Source organism: Rhinatrema bivittatum, chromosome 7 (assembly GCF_901001135.1).
Source record: "Rhinatrema bivittatum chromosome 7, aRhiBiv1.1, whole genome shotgun sequence".
NCBI lineage: Eukaryota > Metazoa > Chordata > Amphibia > Gymnophiona > Rhinatrematidae > Rhinatrema > Rhinatrema bivittatum.
In genome coordinates, this window is record NC_042621.1 from 297904076 (window position 1) to 297928142 (window position 24067).

Below are 24067 nucleotides of genomic sequence, written 5' to 3' on the forward strand. Positions count from 1 at the left end.
AGACCGATGAGGTCAAAGGGAGCCTTGGACGATGGTGGTGCTGGCATAATGATTTTACCATCTGGGTGTGGGAATCTTGCAGTAACATTTGTGGATAAAATGCAACAGAATCGGGGATTTGGAGGTGAATGCCAGTCCTGAAATATTACAGCCGTTGGTGAAAATTTCTTTCCTAAGAAGCTGGTTGTAGTAATTCTAGACTCATTATGGGATTTGATGGCTAAGTTTGGGACAGCCTTTTCAGAATGCTCATGTAAAATAGATTAGAGTCTTTGGTTCAGGATCATGAAGTACAATGACAAGATATGACCAGAAGAATTTCAGCTTTGAAAAACGATGTAAAAGCTTGGCAACCTATTAATACTATGATTAGACAGGAACATGGAATTCTTACCAGGAGGGTAGAATATGTTGAAAATTGTTTGAGATATTTAAATTTGAGGATTCTTAATTTTCCTTGTGTTTTCTTGGTGAGCTACCTGTGTTACTTTGAGAAGATATTTGATGGAAGTGTTGCATGTTTCTATGAAAGCTTTTCCCAAGTTTAATAAGGTATAATTTTTTACAGTTTGTGCAATGCTTGGATCATTCCCCAACAGAGAGGGTATGAATTCAGCTGCTTTTTTTGGAGTCTTCCACTTATGAGATCTCAGAAAGGGCTACACTTTATTAGTGTTCTATTTGTCTGACCATGATTTACTGTAGCCACTACAGACTCCAACATTGGCAGTATATAAATAGAAATAAATACGCTTTATTATGAAATATATTTTTTAAAGTATGAATATTCAATTTTTAGATTAGGTGGTTAGAATTTTTGCAGATTAAGTAAGAGCTCCCTAAGAGAGAGAGAGAGAGAGAGAGAGGTTTTTTGGCTTAACGCCAGGAGATTTCAGCCTTGGTGGGGCCTCTCTTTTCTGCAGAAGTATCCTTGCAAATGATTGTTATGGCTTTTTTTTTTTTTTCTATCGGAGCAACTGGAAATCTTTATAGATTCAAGGAAGTTGATCTTGCCATCTGCTATTCATAATTTGATCTTGTATGATGCAGGAGTTTGCATGCAATTGCCATTCCTATTATTGCTTTAGTTTCTTATTGTATTCCTTTTTAAATATCTTCTCCCCTATTCTGGTTTTGTGGGCTAATATTGAGTGGTTTTCTTTGTTATATGTTTCCAATTTGAATTTGATCTCAATGTAATTCACATTTTCTTTCTGTGCAAAATCAATAAACATGAAATTAAAAAATTACCTGCACAGATTTACATGTGTTTATTTGTGCAGGTAGATTTTTCAAGGAAAAATACATGCATACTAAAAAAACAAAAAAAACCCTCCCAAAATAAATGTATGTGCATAAGTGCAAACTTTGCCCCAACCCTGCCTCCAGGAACGCCTCTGCTCACTGTGGGTAAACTTATGAGTATACTCACATAAAGGGTTGGCAGTCTTATAAATGCCCATGTCTGGCTTAATATCCTTCCTAGGCAGAAGGATGCCCTGATCACAGTTTCTCCCTCTACCCAAACATCACTTTAGGGTGGAGGTATGGTCTGTGATTTAAGTTCTGATCTTCAAGTTGGGAGGAGTTCTGGAACATGAGCACTAATCCTTGCTTTCCTAGCGTGTAGCAGATGGACTCATTACAAATGGGAATAGTGTGCTCGTGCTAGCAGTTGGAGACGGATCTGACGTCAGCACGTGGTACTTATACCCCTGCAGGAAGTGCAGACGCTCAGTAATTTCCGTCTCCAAAGCAGTTTGGAGCTACCTAACGCTCGCTGAGCGTTCTTCCAAATTCTAACGACTAAATTCATAGAAGAATCCAACCTGAAGACTAGCCCCGCACTCCTGCGGTGATACCCTTGGGTCCCTCCCCCAGTTGAGTTTCCCCGATGTGATTTCCGTGGTCCCTCGGAGGTAAGAGCCTCGGTCCGGTGGCCGAATCGCGGCAGGGACCTAGCCCCCGAGTGAGAAGGGCTCGGGCGCGGCATAGAGGCAGTCTCGGTCCCGATCCATTCGCGGTGAGGACTTGGCCCACGAGCGAGACGAGTTCGGGCGCGGCTTAGAGGCAGCGGGTGCACTTCCTCAAGCGCAGCAGTGACGGTAATCACCCTCTCCCCCCGCAGCCGGAGACCGCCCGGGTCACAGCTGGGAAGCGCCGAGGATCAGGTAAAGCGTACATCTTTACTTTGGTCTCCGGAGAGCGAGGATTAGCAGGGTCTGCCTACGTGGCAGCCCGCCATTTTGCCTGCCTGCTCGCCGTCGCCCTCTGCCCTGTTAGGGCGCACATTGAATTGATAGGCGCACGCTTATAGGCGCACGCTTATAGGCGCACATTGATAAGCGCGCAGCTTTCGCGCATTTTACAAGGCGCATACTTTCGGCTGGGAGCGCACCGGCGCATAGAGATAATAGACGCAATGGAGCGTATGAGAGCCCAGGCGTCCACAGAGCCGGCACCTCCAGAATCAGGCATAAGAGCTCAAGGCCTCTGCTCAGCATGCCACCTCAGAGCCACACAGAGCGAGGAAGCAGACTCCCTATGTGCCCAATGTGAGGAGGCCCTGGTAGTTCCAGGTCAGGGCCGGTTCCAGCCCAGATTGATTGCCAGTTCCTCGGGGAACATCCCGGACCTAGCAGGCCGAGGTGAGCAGCCGGGGAACCCTAGAGACCTGGTGCCTATGAGGCTAGACTCTGCTTCGCTCTCCTGGGTGGAATTATTCAAGGGGATTCATGCCTTTGTTCAAATGCAGTCTCCTCCCCGAATGGACCCATACGTACCAGATGACCCTGCCCCTGGACCCTCTAGGCCTAGGCACAGCCACTCGCCACCCAGAAGCCCCAAGTTCACTTAGAGAATAGCCACTGCCATTAGCAATGGTTACATGGAATAGACTTAGTTTTTGGGTACTTGCCAGGTTCTTATGGCCTGGATTGGCCACTGTTGGAAACAGGATGCTGGGCTTGATGGACCCTTGGTCTGACCCAGTATAGCATTTTCTTATGTTCTTATGGGGATTCAGATTGCTCTGAGGAAGAGGGCGAGCTTCCCGAGCAGGGTGAACTTCCCTCGGGGATAGAGCCGTATCGGACCATGAGACGCTTCTTCCTTAAGGAGGATCTCCCAGACCTGGTCTCTCGATGCCTGTCGGCTGGCTATCCCGGGCCAAGGCACCCCAGGGGAACCTAAAATGAACCCCCTGCTAGAGGGCCTTCATCAAATGGCTCACCATTTTCCCCTCCTTCAAGCAGCACAGCAGCTAATCGATCTGGAGTGGAATGCGCCAGAGGCCTCATTCAAAGGGAGTCGGGCCTTGTCTAGCATGTACCCCCCTGGACCCGGCAACTAAGGAGCTGCTGGCGTGCCCCAAGGTAGACGCCATAGTTTGTGCAATTGTGAAGCGCACCACCATTCCAGTGGAGGGAGGGGCGGCCCTCAAGGATGCACATGACCGGCGCCTGGACGCCTTTCTGAGACAAGCCTCTGAGGTGGCAGCCATGACCCTACGAATCGCGACCTGCTGCACCGTGGTGACGCGTTCCTGTTTATCACAAGCCAGGAACAACACCCCGGGAGAAGAAATGGAATCAGCTCTCTCGTTCCTCACTGACGCTGCCTCCGACTTAGTTCGTACGTCAGCCAAGGGAGTGTCATCCTCAGTGGCAGCCAGGAGACAGCTCTGGCTACGAAATTGGTCGGTTGACTCCTCCTCCAAGGCACGCCTTACAAGAATGCCCTTTAAGGGATCCCTCCTGTTCGGCAGCGACCTCGAGAACCTGGCTAACAAATGGGGCGCCTCTCCATTACCCCGTCTACCAGAAGACAGGTCAAGGAGGAACCAGCGCCCTCTTCCTAGGCTATCCAGAGGTAGAGGCTCTCAACGCTTCAACCCCTACAGGACTCGCTACCAAGCACCTCGTTCTCAGACCAGGAACCAGTCCTTTCGGACCAGGCACAACAAGAGGGGAACCGGCTCTGGTTCGGGTTGCGGCCGCACCCCACAATGAGAATCAGCCGACCCATCTGGGGGAAGAAGCCATAGGGGGCAGGCCAACCCTATTCTACCGCAGATGGGTCGAGATTACTTCGGACCAGTGGGTCCTCGCCATCATCCGAGAAGGGTATTCCCTGGACTTCCTTCATCCCCCTCCGGACAAGTTTGTGGAATCTCCTTGTCCACCCCTCAAGAGGGTGGCATTGGAAGCTACCTTGCGGAGGCTCCTGTCCCTAAAAGCCATAATCCCAGTGCCTGCATGGGAGATAAATTCTGGTCATTACTCCATTTATTTCATCGTACCCAAGAAGGGGGGCACCTTCAGGCCTGTCCTGGACCTCAAGTCAGTCAACCGGCACTTAAGGGTCCCAGGATTTCACATGGAAACTCTGCGGTCAGTCCGAAGTACAATACAGCCAGGGGAGTATCTCACATCCCTGGATCTGTCAGAGGCCTACCTGCATATCCCAATCCATCGGGATCACCAGCGCTACTTACACTTCAAAGTCCTGAAACAACACTTCCAGTTCCGGGCGTTACCCTTCGGGTTAGCCACCGCGCCGCGAACCTTTACCAAGGTAATAGTAGTGGTAGCGGCGTCACTCAGGAGGGAAGGAATTCTCGTCCATCCCTACCTAGACGATTGGCTAATCAGGGCAAAGTCACCGGAGGAGAGCCACCGGGCAACCAACAGAGTTATGTCTCTTCTGGAAAGCCTAGGATGGATAGTCAACATGAACAAGAGTTCCCTACAGCCTTCGCAGTTGCTGGAATACCTAGGAGTCCGATTCGACACCCAGGGCGACAAAGTCAGCCTGACCTCCAAGAGGAGATCAAAACTCCGGAATCATTTGCAGAATCTGCTGAGCACCACCTGGCCCACAGCTTGGGATTATCTACAGGTCCTCGGCCTAATGGCGTCCACTCTGGAAGTAGTACCATGGGCATGGGCTCATATGAGACCGTTACAACGCGCCTTCCTATCTCGGTGGAGCCCACGATTACATAACTACACCGTGCATCTACCTCTACCAGCCAGAGTACGGAATCAGTTACGGTGGTGGCTGCAGCCCGGCCACACGAGCCGGGGGTCAAAAATGTCCTCCCCAACCTGGACCCTACTCACTACAGATGCCAGCCTGAGCGGCTGGGGAGCACACTGCGAAGAGCTCACCGCCCAAGGGCGGTGGAGCAAAGAAGAGTCGGGGTGGAACATCAACCGACTAGAGGCATGGGCAGTCAGGTTAGCCTGCCTGAGATTTGCGCACAGACTTCGAAACAAGGCAGTCAGAGTGATGTCGGACAATGCCACCACGGTGGCATACATCAACCGACAGGGCGGAACCAGAAGCCGACAGGTATCCCTAGAAATATCCCTCCTGATGGTTTGGGCGGAAGCAAATCTCCAGGACATCTCCGCCGTCCACATCGCCGGGAAGGACAACACCACGGCAGACTTCCTCAGCAGAGAAACCCTAAACCCGGGGGAAGGGCAACTGTCACCCACGGCCTTCCAGATGATTGTGGATCAGTGGGGGACTCTGGGCATGGACCTACTAGCGGACAGGTCCAACGCTCAAGAACCCAGATACTTCAGTCGCAGACGAGATCCTCTATCCCACGGGATCGACGCCCTGGTGCAACCATGGCCTCAGGGGATCCTGCTATATGCCTTTCCCCCATGGCCCCTGCTGGGCGCCATTATACACAAGATTCAGCGGCACAGAGGCCTGGTTCTTCTGGTGGCCCCGGACTGGCCAAGAAGACCCTGGTACGCAGACATGAGAAGACAACTGGCAGGGGATCCCCTACCCCTGCCCCCTCACAGGGACCTGCTGAGACAGGGTCCCATCCTCCACGAGAATCCAGCTCAATTCTCTCTTACGGTCTGGCCATTGAAACGGCTCGACTGAGGAAGAGGGGATACCCCGGGGCGGTAATAGATACACTCCTCCGAGCACGCAAGTTCTCCACATCACTAACTTATATAAGGATCTGGAGAGTATTTGAAGCCTGGTGCGAAACTCGCAGCACCAACCCACATGCCGCTAAAATCCCCATCATTTTGGATTTCCTGCAAGATGGGCTTCAGAAGGGTCTGTCCCTCAATTCAATCAAGGTTCAGGTGGCAGCGCTATCCTGCTACGGCCCCAGGAGTGATGGCAACAGCATTGCCACACACCCAGACGTTTCACGTTTCGTGAAAGGAGTCAAACACATTCGCCCACCACTGAAATGGCCAGTGCCCCTGTGGAACCTCAACTTAGTTTTGGACTTCCTAGCGGAACCCACCTTCAGACCCCTCCGAGGTTTGTCCCTCCGGTTGTTAACCTTGAAGATGGTGTTCTTGCTTGGCCGTATGCTCAGCACGCCGCATCTCAGAGCTACAAGCGCTGTCCTGCCGCGATCCGTTTCTCAGGATCACCCCAGGGGCTATCCATCTTCGCACGGTTCTTTCCTTCTTACCCAAAGTAGTCTCACACTTTCACCTCAACCAAACCATATCCTTTCCAACCATGGAAGGGTTGAAGAAATCGGAAGCAGGTCGAATACTGCGTCATCTCGACATCGGCAGGCTGCTGTCCAGATACCTGGAAATGTCGGAAACGGTACGAAAGACGGGACCACCTGTTCGTCCTTCACAGTGGGAAGCGGCAAGGAGAAGCGGCCTCACGAGCGACTATTGCTTGCTGGATCAAAGAAGTTATCAAGGCGGCCTACGTAGAAGCGGGAAAACCACCACCTCTACGAGTCAAGGCTCACTCTACCAGAGCACAATTTATTTTATTTTTATTTATTTTATTTAAAGATTTTATATACCGACATTCATCAGTGATATCACATCGGTTCACAGCGTAACATAAACCTAGTGCTTGGAGAGCGCTTTACATCGAACAGGTTTAAACAGATTTAAACAGATTTAACATAAAACAAGTATAGCACATTGAACAAGAGGAAAGTTGAAAGGGGGGTGGAAATATAAGGATGAACATAAAATAAAATATCATATTGACAAGAGAGTAAGAGACTGGGGGAAATGAGTAGGAGAATTAAGAATTGAACTAATCCTTAAAATTAAGGATTGTAATTATGTACAATATATACAGTAAAAGGGGATAACATAATGTATCATTTGTGTAGAGAGGAAGGGTGGGAGGAAGGGGGATGGGAAAGGGGTTAGGGTAAAACAGAAGTGAAAGAGGGGTGATTTAGGGTAAATTTTAGAGGATTTTAGAGGATAGCCAGGTCTAGCATGGAACATGGATGAGCGCGAGAAGAATTTACGTGTATGCTTTAGAGTAGAGCCAAGTTTTAAGCTTTCGCTTGAAGGTTTTTAGGCATTCTTCTTGTCTTAATTCGACTGGCATTGTGTTCCAGAGGATGGGCCCGGCGATTGATATGACACGTGTTCTAGTGGAAGTAAGTTTGTAGAGCGGCCTCCTGGGCAGAAACTAGGATGCTGTCGCCTGCAGAGATATGCAGAGCGGCAAAGTGGTCCTCCCTCCATACCTTCTCCAGATTTTACCGTCTGGATGTCCAGGCCAGGGAGGACACAGCATTTGCAAGGGCAATCCTAAACGGACCTCTGGCAGCCTCCCACCCAGTCCGGGAGTAGCTTTTGTACATCCCATTTGTAATGAGTCCATCTGCTACACGCTAGGAAATGGTGAGATTACTTACCTGATAATCTCGTTTTCCTTAGTGTAGGCAGATGGACTCAGCATCCCGCCCAGCTGCCGATATATATGGGGATTCACCGTTTCAAGGTAAGCCATGTTTACTTACATAGGGCATCCACCCTGCCGGGTGTCGACACCTTCCGGTTGAGAACACTGGTGGTCTCCAGCTACTATCAATCGGTCAGGTTAATCATGTTCAGTTAATCAATCGGTCAGTCACACATATATCCATAAAGCTTTTGCAAGGAAGATTACTGAGCGTTTGCACTTCCTGCAGGGGTATATGTACCACGTGCTGACGTCAGATCCGTCTCCAACTGCTAGCACGAGCACACTATACCCATTTGTAATGAGTCCATCTGCCTACACTAAGGAAAACGAGATTATCAGGTAAGTAATCTCACCATTTCTAATGGTACCCTCCGCTCGGAACACACACCAAACGCAAATAAGAGCCAAATGTTTTCAATAGCAGGGTCCAGGTTATGGAACTCACTTCCAGAGCCCTTACACCAGATAACAGAGAGAATTTAAAGCGTGAACTGAAAACATAGCTCTTCAGAAGGGCTTACGATTTAATGTAAAATGCAAATATGCTGATAATTGCAACAACAGTACCAGAGATAATGCTAGATGAGCGAACAATATATAATGAATTTTTTTTATCCCAGGACAAACAGGATGCTAGTCCTCACATATGGGTAACATCAGTAATGGAGCCCGATACGGAAAAAATTCTGTCAAAGTTTCTAGAAACTTTTGACTGGCACAGAAAGGTTAATCTTTCAGCCACTTAACCTTTCTGAACCAGTTTCCCGTGTCTTGATTGCTTTACGGAAGCCTTCCACAAGAAAATCTTACTCTTACAAATAGAACAGGTTTACGTCATGGTGCTCTTCTCATTCCCTTGACTCCTTTACCTGACCAATCACAAAGGTTTTGGACTATCTCTGGCACTTGTCAGTCAGGTCTAAAAACTTTTTCATCAGAATGCATGTCAATGCAGTAACCGCCTTCCATAAAGGTGTCGGGGATATTCCTATATCAGTACAACCCCTTGTAACACGTTTTCTGAAGGGCTTGCTTCACCTCAAGCCTCCACTGCGTCCTCTGGCCCCTTCTTGGGACCTTAACCTGGTTTTGGATCGGCTCATGAAACTACCATTCGAGCCTCTTCACTCCTGTGACCTTCGCTATCTCACATGGAAAGTGATTTTCCTTTTGGCAATCACTTCAGCTCGCAGAGTTAGTGAATTACAGGCCCTAGTTACCTTATCCGCCTTACACTAAACTTCTGCAGGACCGGGCAGTACTCTGCACTCACCCTAAATTCTTACCCAAGGTAGTTTCGGATTTTCATCTAAATCAATCCATCATACTACCTTCCTTTTTTCCCAGGCCCCATTCCAATCCAGGAGAACAGGCTCTGCATACCCTTGACTGTAAACGGGCTCTAGCGTTCTACCTAGACCGTACAGCTGCTCACAGGGAAAGCACTCAATTGTTTGTCTCTTTCCATCTTAACAAGTTAGGGAAGCCTGTGGGTAAGCAGACTCTCTCCTCCTGGTTGGGGACTGCATATCCTTTTGCTATCAGCAAGCAGGCATTCCATTTCAAGACCGTGTTAAAGCACACTCTTTGAGGGCCATGGCGACTTCAGTAGCTCACCTATGATTGGTGCCGCTTCCTGACATTTGTAGGGCTGCCACTTGGAGTTCTCTCCACACCTTGCAGCCCACTATTGCTTGGACAAAGCCGGAAGACAAGATTCCATCTTTGGCCAGTCTGCCCTTCGTAACCTGTTTACAACGTGACGTACCAACACCCTTCCGCCTGCCCTTTAGGATTCAGGATGCCCTTGACCAAATTTTATCCCAGTCCTAGTGCTTTGCACACCTGGGTACATTTGGTGCATTTTTCGGACATCCTCAGCTCGGTACTCACCCATATGTGAGGACTACCATCCTGCTTGTCCTGTGAGAAAGCAAATGTTGCTTACCTGTAACAGGTGCTCTCACGAAACCCGCCCGCTGCCCTGCGGTGTTGGGTTTGTAATGTTTTCTTATTTTATTTTTCGGCACTGCCTGTAGCTTTTAAACAAGACTGAGGGGGGCCCTGCTGGCTGCAGGGTTGGTGCCATGCTGGGCATGCCCAGTAGGGGCCAGTCAAAGTTCTGGAAACTTTGACAGAAGTGTTCCGTGATTGGGCTCCATCCTCTGATGTCACCCATATGTGAGAACTAACATCCTGCTGTCCTGTGAGAACATCTGTTACAGGTAAGCAACATTCGCTTTCCCTTTGCCTTAGTTCTAATTCCAGCTCTGCCACCAACTGTGCATAAGGCTGGACAGGTCTTTCTTTGTGCTTCAATCTGATTCTAATTCTGTTACAGGCTCTGAGTATCCTGGGCAAATCACTCTATCTCCTTTGGGCCCAAGGCTACACTAAAATTGAGTAATGATAATGTTTGTTTCCCGTCGATAGCAGGGCTGAATTAGCCATGCTGTCATGGGAACTGTCAATCAGGCCCAGGAAGCGGAGCTTCCAAAGCGATGTCAGAGCTTTGCTCTGAGGCTGCGCATGGTTTCCCACGCTCGGATCAACTCTCCTCAGTCTGTTTTATCCGCGCGCGGGATCGCATGCGGAGCTCCAGACCTCCTCAGTTTTTGTCAAAAAAAAAAAAAGACGATGAAGGACGGAAAGGACCCTCGTCCCTCAGGCTTTAAGCCTTGCACCTGTGGTAAGGTGATGTCCCAGACGAATGGACATGACAGGTGCTATCGGTGTCTGGGCCCAGACCACCCGATAGCCACCTGCTCCCACTGTGGTAAAATGTCTCCACGGGCGTGTCGGCAGAGAGCCGACAAGATCGAGGCCCTAAAACTAGGCTGGGGTGGACCGTACGCCCCCGCCTCCAAGGCCCGATCATTGCCGGGACCGGCCTCAACGGCACCTCCCCAGCAGCATCGAGCGGCCACTGTTGAGCCTTCTACTTCCAGGCTGGAGGCCATCCCAGGAGAACACTTTTCCGGAGACTTCCAGAGGCAGAGACTCTACTCGGGACCGAGTAAGGAGTCGAAGTGGGTCGTCCGCGTCAACAAAGTGGCCGTCAATTGAGCCCGGGGCTCAAAGGCCTTCGACACAGAGTGCCACGGCGCAGGCTGTGTCTACCCCCAAGATTGACGCACCACAGATTATGCCGTCTGTTCCATTGCGTCGACGGCACCGGAAGAGCTGAAATCGCGCAGTGAGTCGATGTCAACTGCATCGACGCAATCGACGCATCACACCGTGTCGATGCATCGACTCAGAAACAGGCCTACTGAGTCGGCCTCAAAAAAGACCACGACGCAATCGGCGCAGGTAACGACGCACACCATCGCTTCTGCAACACCACAGCTACAAGTACCTTCTGTGGCCACTAAGATGAGGAAGAAAGCTAAGGATTGACATTCTATTGCCTCTCAGCCTCGGAAGAGACATCACACATCCCATGGAGAGCGATTTCGGCCCTTAGATTTCTCACCGGACTCCAGCGCGGACCTACCGGTGCCGACTCCTCGCTCTCCTTCCTCGTCCTCCTCATCTCTCAAGGTCTACTTGGCCATGTCGTCGATCTCAAAAACCCGCTCCAGTGGAAAGGGTTTACAAGAACAGCTTTCAAAGAAAGGGAAGGCGTTGGATTCCCCTCACACCCGGGATACTAATACACCCCTTCCGGACTCTGATATACTATTAGCGGCATTGCCGCGCTGGGGCACGACGCAACGACCGGTCATGCCTCCTCAGACACAGGAGGTGTTTTCCACTTTATCTACCGCTCTGGCGGGATTTTTTGAAATCATGCAAGCCACCTACAAGTTGCCGGTCAGTTCTCCAAGTACAGCAAAGTAGTCTCCGCAACGATCGGTGCAGGCCTCACCGATGCCTTCACCACCGACTCCGGTTAACGTTCCCATCCCCATCACAGTAACGACACCTCAGGACTTTCCTTCCCATCCCATGTCACGTACAGGTCACACTACAACTCCCGACTCGTCGACGAGATATCCTTCGGAGCCAGAAGAGCAACCTGCTGAACCATACTCTCCGCCCGAAGAACTTACTTATCCAAAATTCTTGGAAAAAAATGGGAAAGGTACGCAATCTCAATATACAAAAGATACCAGATCCTAGAGCTAACACCCTAGGATTGCTCAAAATCTTCAACCTTCCCGCAGAACCAACAGTGTTACCAGCATATAAGGTTCTAGATTCAGTTCTTGAACGTTCGTGGGAGTCACCCTTCACGCTACTGGCAGTCTCGGAAAACTGACCTTAAATTTAAGATGCAAAAGTCATCCTACTACACGCCTACTCAACTGCCCCATGCCTCCGTGGTGGTGGAATCTGCTATGGTGTGGGCCAAAAAAATCAAAGATTCACTCTTCCACTCCCCCGGGTCGAGACTTGAAATCTTTGGACTTTGCGAAGAGAATCTTTCAAGCCTCAATGTTAGCTGCCCGGATAGGCCATCATCAATTCTATATCATTCAGTATATATATGAATGTGTACAGCACCTTAAGCAGGGTTCAGAATCTAAGACTCCGACGCCTGCAGATCACATCTTGATGCAAGACGTCGAAGAAGCCATATGGCATTTACTGCGTACCATGTACGAGGGCTTTGAGGCCTCTTCCAGGGTGTCGGCGGCAGCTGTTGCGGCACGCAGAGTCGCATGGCTTCACGCTAGCTCCATCAGACCAGATGTCCATGACAAACTGGCCAATTTACCCTGCAAAGGAGACTATCTCTTCGGTTCATGATTCCAGGAGACAATTGCTCAACTCAAAGAACAGTTGGTAACGGTACAATCTCTCACCACTTCACAATCCTACCCAGCGTTAAGGGGCTACTATACCCCAAATAGAAGACAATCCTTCCAGCAACGCCCGTACCATTCGTATACCTCCTATCGGACGCCACCGTATCAGCCTCCTTACGGCAATAAACACAAGCACCCCAAAACTGCAGCGGCAGTCAACAATTTCAGCGCCCAGCAACACAGCAACCCCCTACCGCAGCGAAGTCCTACCCATCTTTTTAGACTTCGCTCCGCCACCATCACACCAGGTATTGGCAGGAGGCATAACAGCTCACCTTCAGCAGTGGGAGACAATAACATCAGATCAGTGGGTTCTGGACATTGTCCTTTCCGGATATCGAATCCCTTTCCTGAGCTTGCCGCCCCTTCCCCACCTTACATCCAGGGGTCCCAGATCCAACCTCGTGCAGTTTCAAAAGGAAGTGTCTGCCTTACTTCATCAACAGGCGATTCAACACCTTCTTCCAGCCAACCATGGCATGGGGTTCTACTCCCCATACTTCCTCATTCCAAAGAAATCTGGGCATCTGCGTCCCATCTTGGTCCTCCGAGACCTCAACAAATTCATTGTCAAGGAAAAGTTCAAGATGATATCCCTCAAATCCATACTGCCCCTGATTCCACCCACTGCTTGGCTGTGTTCTATAGATCTGAAGGATGAGTACACTCATATTCCAATGCATCCTTCCTCCTGGCAATACCTATCCTTTTAAGTTCATGGCCAGCACTTTCAATACAAAGTACTTCCCTTCGGTCTCTCGACAGCACCCAGGGTATTCACCATGTGCATGGCAGTGGTGGTGGCATTCCTCAGTCAGCGGGGAATTATAATTTTTCCTTACCTGGACGATTGGCTCCTGATAGCGTCCAACTCACAGACGCTCCTACAAAACCTACACGATACGATTTGTTATCTAAGTCAGTTGGGCCTCAACATCAACTACCAAAAATCCAATCTGCAACCTACCCAAAGGATTCAGTTCATAGGAGCCATCTTAGACACAAAACAGCACAGAGTTTTCCTGCCACATGATAGGAGAATCATGATGCAGCAACTCTTCTCACGCCTCCACCGTACCAGACGCCTTCGGCTCTTCAAATTCTCACAGTGCTGGGACACATGGCAGTGGCCATTCATGCAGTAGCCACTACCAGACTGCACATGCGCCACATCCAATGGGATCTCAAACGCCAATGGCGACAACCTTCCCAACCCCTGACGACGGCAGTCTCCCTAACACCTGCCATGTTCAGGGAACTCGACTGGTGGCTATGTGCACGGGCGCTCAGCAAAGGCACTCCATTCCTACTGTTACCTCACAATGCAGTACTCGCCACAGATGCCTACCGCAAAGGCTGGGGGGCACATCTCAACCACCTGCAGACACAAGGCCTGTGGACACACCAGGAACAATCGTATCACATCAACCTCCTAGAACTTTGAGCGATACCCTACGCGTTACGGACCTTTGTCTCCCACCTTCGGGGGCATCGGGTAATGGTCTACATGGACAACCAGGTAGCCATGTTTTACATCAACAAACAAGGCGGCTTGGGCTCATAGGTCCTCTGCAGGGAAGCCCTCACCATTCTGCTATGGGCCAGCCGACACTCAATTCAGTTGCAAGCTACCTACCTACCGGGCATCTCCAATACCAGAGCAGACAAATTGAGCAGGGTATTTCACTCCCACTCGTGGGGGTGAAATACCCAATCATAGCAGAAGAGATCTTCCGGAGATGGGGAACACCGACGATAGATCTCTTCACCACAGAATTCAACCGAAAGACAACTCATTTCTGCTCGGTCTGGCCAAGTCCGTACCAGACTGCCCAGGATGCCTTTCTGATTCCATGGTCGGAAACCCTAATGTATGCGTTTCCCCCCCCATTCCTCTCATTAACAAAACGCTACAAAAGTGCATGCAAGATGGTGCACATTTAATCCTAGTGGCACCAGCGTGGCCACATCAAACATGGTACACACACCTCCTCAGGCTTTCTACAGTGGAGCCCTTTCGATTACTGAATCAAGAAGACCACCTGTCTCAAGAGGAAGGCTTTCTCCTGCACTTGCTCCATGCCTCCTTACATCTGACAGTGTGGAGGTTGAGCAGCTCCTTTTCGCTGAACAGGGATTTTTAGTTTCTGTACAACACATAAGTTTGGCCTCCAGAACGCCATCCACGAGACGAAACTATCAGCTCAAATGGAGACGCTATGGGGCATGGTGCACGTCAAAGGGAGCAGACCCGCTCACATGCACCCCGGACATACTCCTGATGTATCTACATACATTGTATCTACATACTCTGGCACTTCCAGGTTAAAGCACCTTAAGCTTTAACCCAAATTCTCTATTGTATTATGTTACTATTACTTCCTGCCTTTACCTCCTTTCCAGCTATTTAAGCTTCCAAGTTTTTTACTCCTTGTTAAATGTAACTTTGCCTTATTCACCTCTATTGTTAATTTCTTTTGTTACTGCTTCAGTTATACCCTTGTTCTATGTAAACCGATCCGATATGGTTATTACTATGAAGGTTGGTACAAAAAAGTGTTAAATAAATAAATAAATTGTACGTAGCAGGCCTTGCCATGCCTTCCGTCTGGGTCCACCTTAGTGCCATACTGCCTTCCACCGAAGGACAACCGATTGCCCATCATCCAATGGTTTCGCGATTCCTCTGGGGGCTCACTCACCTTCGCCCTCCAGTCATAAAACCCTCCCGTACCATGGAACCTCAACCTGGTCCTCGAACAATTTGAACCAATGGAAGCGATGCATCTCAAATACTTGACTTGGAAAGTAGTTTTCTTAGTTGCGGTCACGTCAGTTTGCCGAGTTAGCGAGTTACAAGCCTGGGTACATTATACCCCATATCTACAGTTCTACCACGATAAAGTACTCCTTCGATCCCATCCCACCTTTCTGCCGAAGGTGGTATCCCAATTTCATCTGAACCAATCCATAGAATTGCCTACGTTCTGTCCAAAACCCCATCACAACGAACGAGAAAAACTTCTGCACACATTGGACTGCAAGAGAGCGTTGGCTTACTATAAGCAACGAACCCACTCTCCTAACAGAGTTTCACAACTATTTGTCTCTTTCAATCCAAATGCTCCTGGGCTTCCAGTGGTGAAGCAGACTATCTCTAGCTGGATTACTCAATGTATACTCTTCTGCTATGACAAATGGCAGTCAAGTTACCTTCGCTTCCCACAGCTCATCAAATCAGGGCGGTGGCAGCTTCATTGGCTCACTTAAAACATGTTCTACCACTGGACATTTGTAAAGCCGCCACGTGGGCATCTCTTCACACATTCACTTCCCATTACTGCTTAGACTAGCAGACTGCGGAAGATGCCAAGTTGGGACGGATATTATTATAGTCCTTGAAGAAGCCATCGGCGGGGTCGACTGGCACATAATTGCCAACACGCCGCACCCACTACATGGACTGACACCAATCAGTGCAGCGTGTTAGGGAGCTTCGGACTTCCAGACAGCATGGCTAATTCAGCCCTGCTATCGACGGAAAAAAGCAAATTTGCTTACCGTAAACGGTGTTTCCGTAGATAGCAGGATGAATTAGCCATGCTGACCCACCCACCTCCCTGCACAGTCGTTATGGTACGACCATGCTTGCTTTGTCACAGACTGAGGAGAGTTGATCCGAGCGCGGGGAACCACGCACAGCCTCAGAGCAAAGCTCTGACATTGCTTTGGAAGCTCCGCCTCCCTGGCCTGATTGATAGTTCCCATGACGGCATGGCTAATTCATCCTGCAATGTACGCAAACACTGTTTACGGTAAGCAAACTTGCTTTTTTTTTCCTGTCCCCACTGGAAAGTTTTATACTGTGGCAAAAATGAGCTGCTAGGTCCAGTCTGGTGACTTGTGGTGCCATGCTGGGAAATCTGGGTTCATTTCTCAGCTCAAATCTATCATTCCCTCGTGCGATTGGGGCTGAGGGATGCCACGGAGGCAGCATTCACAAACTCTGGTGTGGAGGAAGTCCAAATCCTTGTTCTGTGATGACACCTAGTGGCTGGGTTTAGGTCCCATGACTACAGAGTTCTGGAAGGTGGCATATGGTCCCAGGCCAAAACCTGTCGCTACAATGACTAGGCTAAACGAGTTGGGAAGGGGGTGTGCAAAAAATGGGGAAGTCCCCAAATACTTGTGAATAAAGACTCATAGCTCTGAATCCAAGTCCCAGTTTGATTGTGCTGGAAGGTTAAAAGAGGAGGAGGAGAAACATAACATAAGAAATGCTATGCTGGGTCAGACCAAGATCCATTGAGCCCTGCATCCTGTTTGCAATGGTGGCCATCCGGGATTCAAGTAGCTTACAAATCCCAAAAAGTAGATATATTTCTTGTACCTTGTTCCCTGAGATAAGTAATTGTTTTCCCTAGCTTACCTGGCTAATAATGTTTTATGGACTTTTCCTCCAGGAACTTGTCCAAATCGTTTTTAAACCCTGCTATGCTAGTCATACACATCCTATGACAACAGATTACACAGCTTGAGTGTCTGTTAAATGAAAAAGAACTTTTGGCAATTTTGTTTTAAATCTGCTGGTGGTTAATTTCAAGGAGTGCTCTCTTGTTTTAGTATTATTTGAAAAGGTAAATAAGCATGTTTTATTTACCTACTCTTGATTTTATTAACCTCGATCATACTCCCTCTTAGCTGTCTGTCTTCCAAGCTGAAGAGCCCTAACCTATATAGCTTCTCTTCATAGTGGAGCTGTTCTATCCCCCCCACCCTTTTTTTTTTTGCCCTCCTCTGCACTTTTTCTAGTTCTGCTATGTCTTTTTTGAGATGAAGTGACCAGAACTGCACACAATACTTTGAGGTGCAGTCAGACCTTGGCTCAATACAGAGACAATATAATATTTTTCATTTCATTCCTAACATTCTTTTGCCTTTTTTTTTTTTATCATTGCCACACATTAAACTGAGGATTTAAACATATTTTCCACAAGGACTCCAAGATCTTTTTCCAGGGTGGTGACTCCTAATGTGGAGTCCAGCATTGTGTACCTGTAATTGGGTTTATTTTTCCCTTTGTGCTTCACTTTGCACGTTTCCACATTGCTTCATCTTGCTATTCAGATGCCAAGTCTAGTCTTGCAATGTTGTGCTATAGTTCCTCACAATCCGCCGCTGTTTTAACAACTTTGAATACTGTAGTTCTATTTGCAAATGTGATCATCTCGCTCATTGTTCCCTTTTCCAGATCATTTATGAATATATTAAATAGCATAGGTCTCAGTATAGATCCCTGTGGTAACCTACTAATGATGTTTCTTCATTTGGAAAACTGGCCATTTAGTCCTACCCCCTATTTCCTGTCTTTTAACCAGTTACAATCCACAAAAGGACACTGGCCTCCTCATGATTTTTTGATTTTCTGAGGAATCTCTCATGGGAGACTGTCAAATGCCTTCTGAAAATCCAAATATACTATATCAACTGGCTCACTTTCATCTAAATGTCTTACACCTTCAAAAAATATAATAGATTTATAGCAAGATTTCTCTTTGCTAGAAACATGTTGACTCTTCCCTATTAAGCTATGTGTATCTATATAGTCAGCAATTTTGTTTCTAAGAATAGCTAAGATGTCAGGCTCACCGGTTTATAGTTTTCCGGATCACCCTTGGAGCCCTTTTTAAAAATCAGCATTATATTGGCTACCCTCCAGTCTTCAGGCATTGTGTCCATTTTAAATGATAGGGCTTCTGATTTTAGGTTTTAACTGATAAACCCTGATAAAACACTCCTGATGCAAAAAAAAAAAAATAATACTGGAAAACCACCCTAGTACTCTCTCACCCCTCCTTTGCCTATCCTGATCCTCTGCTTTGTTTTTGTGCCTTTCACTCTTAATGATTCCTTAGCTGCACAAATGTATGTATTGTATTCAACCAGAAAAGGTACTCAACAATAGTATCTGCTTTGTAAAAACAGCAATAAACACCAGTTAATACTCCAAAGGACTTCTAATTAACTGGAAAATAAACACCTAAAATCAGAAGCCCTAGTTAAAATTTACTAGTAACAAGTTGCAATTTCATTTTTTTAATTCTTTCATGAATCTGGGGTAGATGCCATCTGATTCTAGTGATCTGTTACTCTTTAGGTTGTCAATATGATCTATTACATCTTTCGTTATCACAAAGATTTGCTTTACTTGCTTGGAATTGCTACCATCAAAGAATGTTTCCCCATATCCTCTTCAGTAGAGATTGAGGCAAAGAATTCATTTGTCTTTTCTACTATTTTCTTATTCTCTCGAACAATGCTTTTACCTCTGTTATCTAGTGATCCAGTTGACTCCCTTACAGGCTTCTTTAAGAACATGCCATACTAGGTCAGACCCAAGGGTTCAACAAGCCCAGCATCCTGTTTCCCACAGTGGCCAATCCAGGCCATAAGAACCTGGAAAATACCCCCAAACTAAGTCTATTCTAAGTCAGGTCTGTAGTTTGCCGAATCGCCCCGGGAGCCCTTTTTAAATATTGGGGTTACACTAGCCACCCTCCAGTCTTCAGGTACAATGGATGATTTTAATGATAGGTTACAAATTTTTACTAATAGGTCTGAAATTTCATTTTTGAATTCCTTCAGAACCCTGGGGTGTATCCAGGTGATTTACTACTCTTCACTTTGTCAGTCAGGCCTAACAAATCTTCTAGGTTCACCGTGATTTGGTTCAGTTCATCTGAATCATTACCCATGAAAACCTTCTCTGATACGGGTATCTCCCCAACATCCTCTTCAGTAACACTGAAGCCGAAAAATCATTTAATCTTTCTGTGATGGCCTTAACTTTTCTAATTGCCCCTTTAACCCCTCGATCATCTAACGGTCCAACTGACTCCCTCACAGGCTTTCTGCTTCGGATATATTTTAAAAAGTTTTTACTGTGAGTTTTTGCCTCTCTGGCCAACTTCTTTTCAAATTCTCTCTTAGCCTGTCTTATCAATGTCTTACATTTACTTGCCAATGCTTATGCATTATCCTATTTTCTTCTGTTGGATCCTTCTTCCAATTTTTAAATGAAGATCTTTTGGCTAAAATAGCTTCTTTCACCTCCCCTTTTAACCATACTGGTGATCGTTTTGCCTTCTTTCCACCTTTCTTAATGTGTGGAATACATCTGGACTGTGCTTCTAGGATGGTATTTTTTAACAATGACCACGCCTCTTGCACACTTTTTACCTTTGTAGCTGCTCCTTTCAGTTTTTTTCTAACTATTTTTCTCATTTTATCAAAGTTTCCCTTTTGAAAGTTTAGCAGGAGAGCCGTGGATTTGCTTACTGTCCCCCTTCCAGTCATTAATTTAAATTTGATCATATTATGATCACTATTGCCAAGCAGCCCCACCACTGTTACCTCTCTCACCAAATCCTGTGCTCTACTGAGAATTGGATCTAAAATTGCTCCCTCTCTTGTCAGTTACTGAACCAATTGCTCCATAAAGCTGTCATTTATTCCATCCAGGAACTTTATCTCTCTTGCATGTCCCGATGATACATTTATCCAGTCAATATTAGGGTAATTGAAATCTCCCATTATTACCACACTACCAATTTAGTTTTCTCTTAGCATTTCACTGTCTGTCTCATCATCTTGACCAGGTGGATGGTAGTATACTCCTATCACTATAGTCTTCCCTAACACACAAGGGATTTCTACCCATAAAGTTTCTATTTATTTATTTATAGCTTTTTTTTTTATACCGGTATTAGTAGTTACATCATACCGGTTTACATCAGAACTGCAGGTGGAAAATACATCAAACAGGTACTGGGGATGGAATTACAGAAGAAAGGGAGAGAAATAGCCAAGAGCTGGCAAACGAGCCACAAAACTATAAGATAACAGGTAAACGGATAACAGGTAAACAGTGTAAAAAATAACTATGTACAAGGTCCAGGTCAGGTGATACAGCACAGGGTTAAAGGTGCAGGGTAAGCCTCCTTGAAGAGCCAGGTCTTAAATTTATTTTTGAATTTGTTGGTGCAAGGCTCCAGTCAGAGGTATGTGGGTAGTGAGTTCCAGCGGGCAGGGCCAGCGATGGAGAGGGCTCGATCCCTTGTGGAGGTGAGGTGTGCCTTCTTGAGGGATGGAACATGGAGGGTTCCATTATAGGTTGCTCTGGTGGGACGGTTAGAATGTATGAGGCAGAATGGTTCATCAAGCCAGTTGGAGTTATGTCTATAGATAGATTTATGAATGATCGTAAGTGTTTTGTAGAGGATGTGTGAGGGGGTCGGGAGCCAATGGAGGTCTTTAAGGATGGGGGTGATATGGTCAGATTTGCGGGCATTTGTAATGATCCTCACTACTGCATTCTGGAGCATTTGAAGCGGTTTTATGGTGGAGTAGGGGAGACCTAGGAGAAGAGAGTTGCAGTAGTCCATTTTAGAGGCGAGGGTAGCTTGAATGACGGTGCGGAAATCATGGGAATGAAGTAAGGGTTTTAGTTTTTTTAGGACATTAAGCTTAAAGAAACCTTCCTTGAGGGGTAGTGTTGATGTATTTCTTTAGGTTCAGTTGCTGGTCAATCTGGACACAGAGGTCTCGTACAAAGGACTGAACGGAGATAGAACTAAATGCTGGGTCATTTGCAAGGGAGGGTTTGGGGATTTGGTGTTGGGATATGAAGAGCAGCTCAGTTTTGATGGTGTTTAGGGCAAGTTGGAGATTTGTGAGTAGGGCATTAATGGAAGCAAGGCATTTCCCCCAGAGTTTTAGGGATTCGGAGATAGTCATAAATTGGTATGATGATTTGGACGTCATCGGCATATAGATAGAATTTGAGACCAAGGTTGTGCATTTAGTCTCATGCAGGATGTTTATCCTGTTGGACTCTATGCCATCCCGGACATAAAGCGCCACACCGCCTCCCGGGTGCTCCTCTCTGTCATTGCGATATAATTTATATCCCGGTATAGCACTGTCCCATTGGTTATCCTCCTTCCACCATGTCTCTGAGATGCCAATTAAGTCTGTCATCATTCACTGCTATACATTCTAATTCTCCCATCTTACTTCTTAGACTTCTGGCATTAGCATACAAACATTTCAAAGTTTGTTTTTTGTTCGTATTTTCATTCTGCTTTTTAATTGATAGGGATAAGTTAGAATTTTTTTAGCTCAGGTGAGTTTTTTGTTACAGGCACTTGGACTACTTTTCTTATTATTGGAACCTCACTGTCGGGATGCCCTAATTCTAATGCATCATTAGTATCCTTTGAAGACACCTCTCTCTGAACCATGCGCTGCTGAGCGACTGTCGCTTTCCCCTTTGTTCTAGTTTAAAAGCTGCTCTATCTCCTTTTTAAAGGTTAGCGCCAGCAGTCTGGTTCCACCCTGGTTAAGGTGGAGCCCATCCCTTCGGAAAAGACTCCCCCTTCCCCAAAAGGTTCCCCAGTTCCTAACTTCAGTTAGTCAGCCAGAGTGATTCACTGCTCTCTTGATTAACAAATGTTTGTATCTAATCAAACCAACTCACACTACCTTACACACCTTTCCAAGGTGAGTGCTGAACTTTTCAACCTTTTTACTTAGGTATTCACTGCTCCTAGCTTATTTCTAGCTTCTGGCTACTTTTTTTTTTTTTTAATATACAAACACTCTAACCTCTGCTTACTAGCTGTCTTACAGACTATTAAAAATAAACACACTAACTACTGCTTACTAGCTGCCTTACTGACTGATTATTTAAAAATACAAACAGTCTAACTTCAGTTTATTCCCTGCCTTACTGACTATTAAAAGCACAAACACACACAAACACACTAAATAATATTCCCAAATAGTTAACTTTGTCCCAATACTTTTAAAAAAGAAAATTTCCCAAGCAAAAACTTACTGATTCCTTTCAGCCACCAGCAAGTTGATCCTCTCCTCTGTGCTCCCACTGGATTGAATGTACTTGGGAAAGTTTTTATTAGTTTTTGCATCTATAGCAAGCTTCTTTTTGAATTCTCTCTTGTTCTGTCTTACTGCTGTTTTACATCTATCTTGCTAGTGCTTATGCTTTTTCCTCCGTTCCCCATTTCTCCCCTGTGCCCCCACCACAAATTGTGCTGCTGTTGCATGCACCCAAGAGGTGGTTATATGTGTGCTACTGAAACCTTGGTTGTAAAGCTTGTTTTCTTCCTGCTTCAGTGGAAGTCACTGTACAAATCAAAATAATTCTTCTGGAGGAGTAGCTTGTTTAACTCTAATTCCTGAATTATTTTAACTTTTTTGCCTGTGCTTCCATTTTGTGACAGTTACTTCTGGTAGTTTAAATGCACAAGTTAAATAATTAGAGTTCCTAACTTTTTTCTCTCTTATTTTCTCAGTGGTCTAATAGTTCCAGAAGCACGTGGAAACGAAACCGTTCCTGAAGTGGTGACTACATCTGGCTATGCACTGCTCCACTTCTTCAGTGATGCTGCTTATAACTTAACTGGCTTCAACATATTCTACTCGTAAGTGTTTGAGATGATCTGTGTTTGCTGAGGAAATGCACAGCAGAAACTGTCATTGCAGCAGCAGTAGATTAGAGCACAGGGATCTGCATGTCCTTGTCTATGTGGAACCTCTTTAACGGGTTCACCTAGTGACCTGCTGAGACCACTGGGCATTGCAGGGCAGGATCCCCAGGGTTCTCTCTTCCTGTGGCACCAGTGAATTCCAGACACACCAGCGAAGTGTTGCCAAATGTCCCAGTTTCAGCAAGGCTGGTTTTTAAACGTGATTCCCTTGTATATTATGATATCTGTAGTCTCTGCTGCTTCTGTTTTGCAGCAGGGACTACATGTGGAGATGGGGAGAGATGATTGTCAGTAAGGCAGAGTTGGCATCAAGTCTGCCTCCAAGACTGTGTCACTGGCAGTTCTTGAGTGGTGCCCTCAGTACCCTAGGCAGTGCAGGGAGGAGGAAATTGAGGCTTTCTACTTCAATTGGGTGTTCTGAAGTGGCTAATGACTGACTTTGGTAGTGTTTATAATCAAAGGGGGTGATGCATTCACCAGAGGAGTGATGGGAAGAGAGAACAGGACCAAGAGGACAAATTGCTCTTGAGACTTAGACACAAATGTTCCAAGGATGAATGTTCTTATAACCAGCTTACTGTAAATGGAATCCACTTTGCTTCTTTCGACATATCCCTTCAGAGAAGGTTTATTTTCTCTGCAATAATCTAATAATATATGGTTCTGGCATGCTTTTTAGTTTTATTTTGTCATTGCTTCAGCAGTACAGATAGACATCAGAGTTTGCTGTTATATTTTAAGGGTGGAAATGTTATAAATTACCATAAGAAAAAGAGCTGTAACTAACTTTTTGCACCTGTGTCTTAGAGAGGGAATCCATTATTGTTCTCTTTCCTACAGCATCCTGTTGAGAGCTAAGAAAACTCATAATACATTGTAGCCTTTCACTGACCAAGTTTCTAATCACTGGATGGTCACTGACACTGTGGTAGGAAGGCAGGTCAGGCTAATGCC

General features: G+C 46.6%; 1 protein-coding gene across 3 annotated transcripts in view; it reads left to right on the forward strand.

Moving 5' to 3' along the window:
* ATRNL1 (attractin like 1) overlaps positions 1-24067 on the forward strand; it is a 2205421-nt gene that overhangs the window by 305374 nt on the left and 1875980 nt on the right. For all 3 annotated transcript variants that reach the window (XM_029610472.1, XM_029610473.1, XM_029610474.1), the window contains exon 4: positions 22919-23047. In XM_029610472.1, the coding sequence (XP_029466332.1) occupies positions 22919-23047 (129 nt within the window). The remainder of the gene's footprint in view (positions 1-22918; positions 23048-24067) is intronic.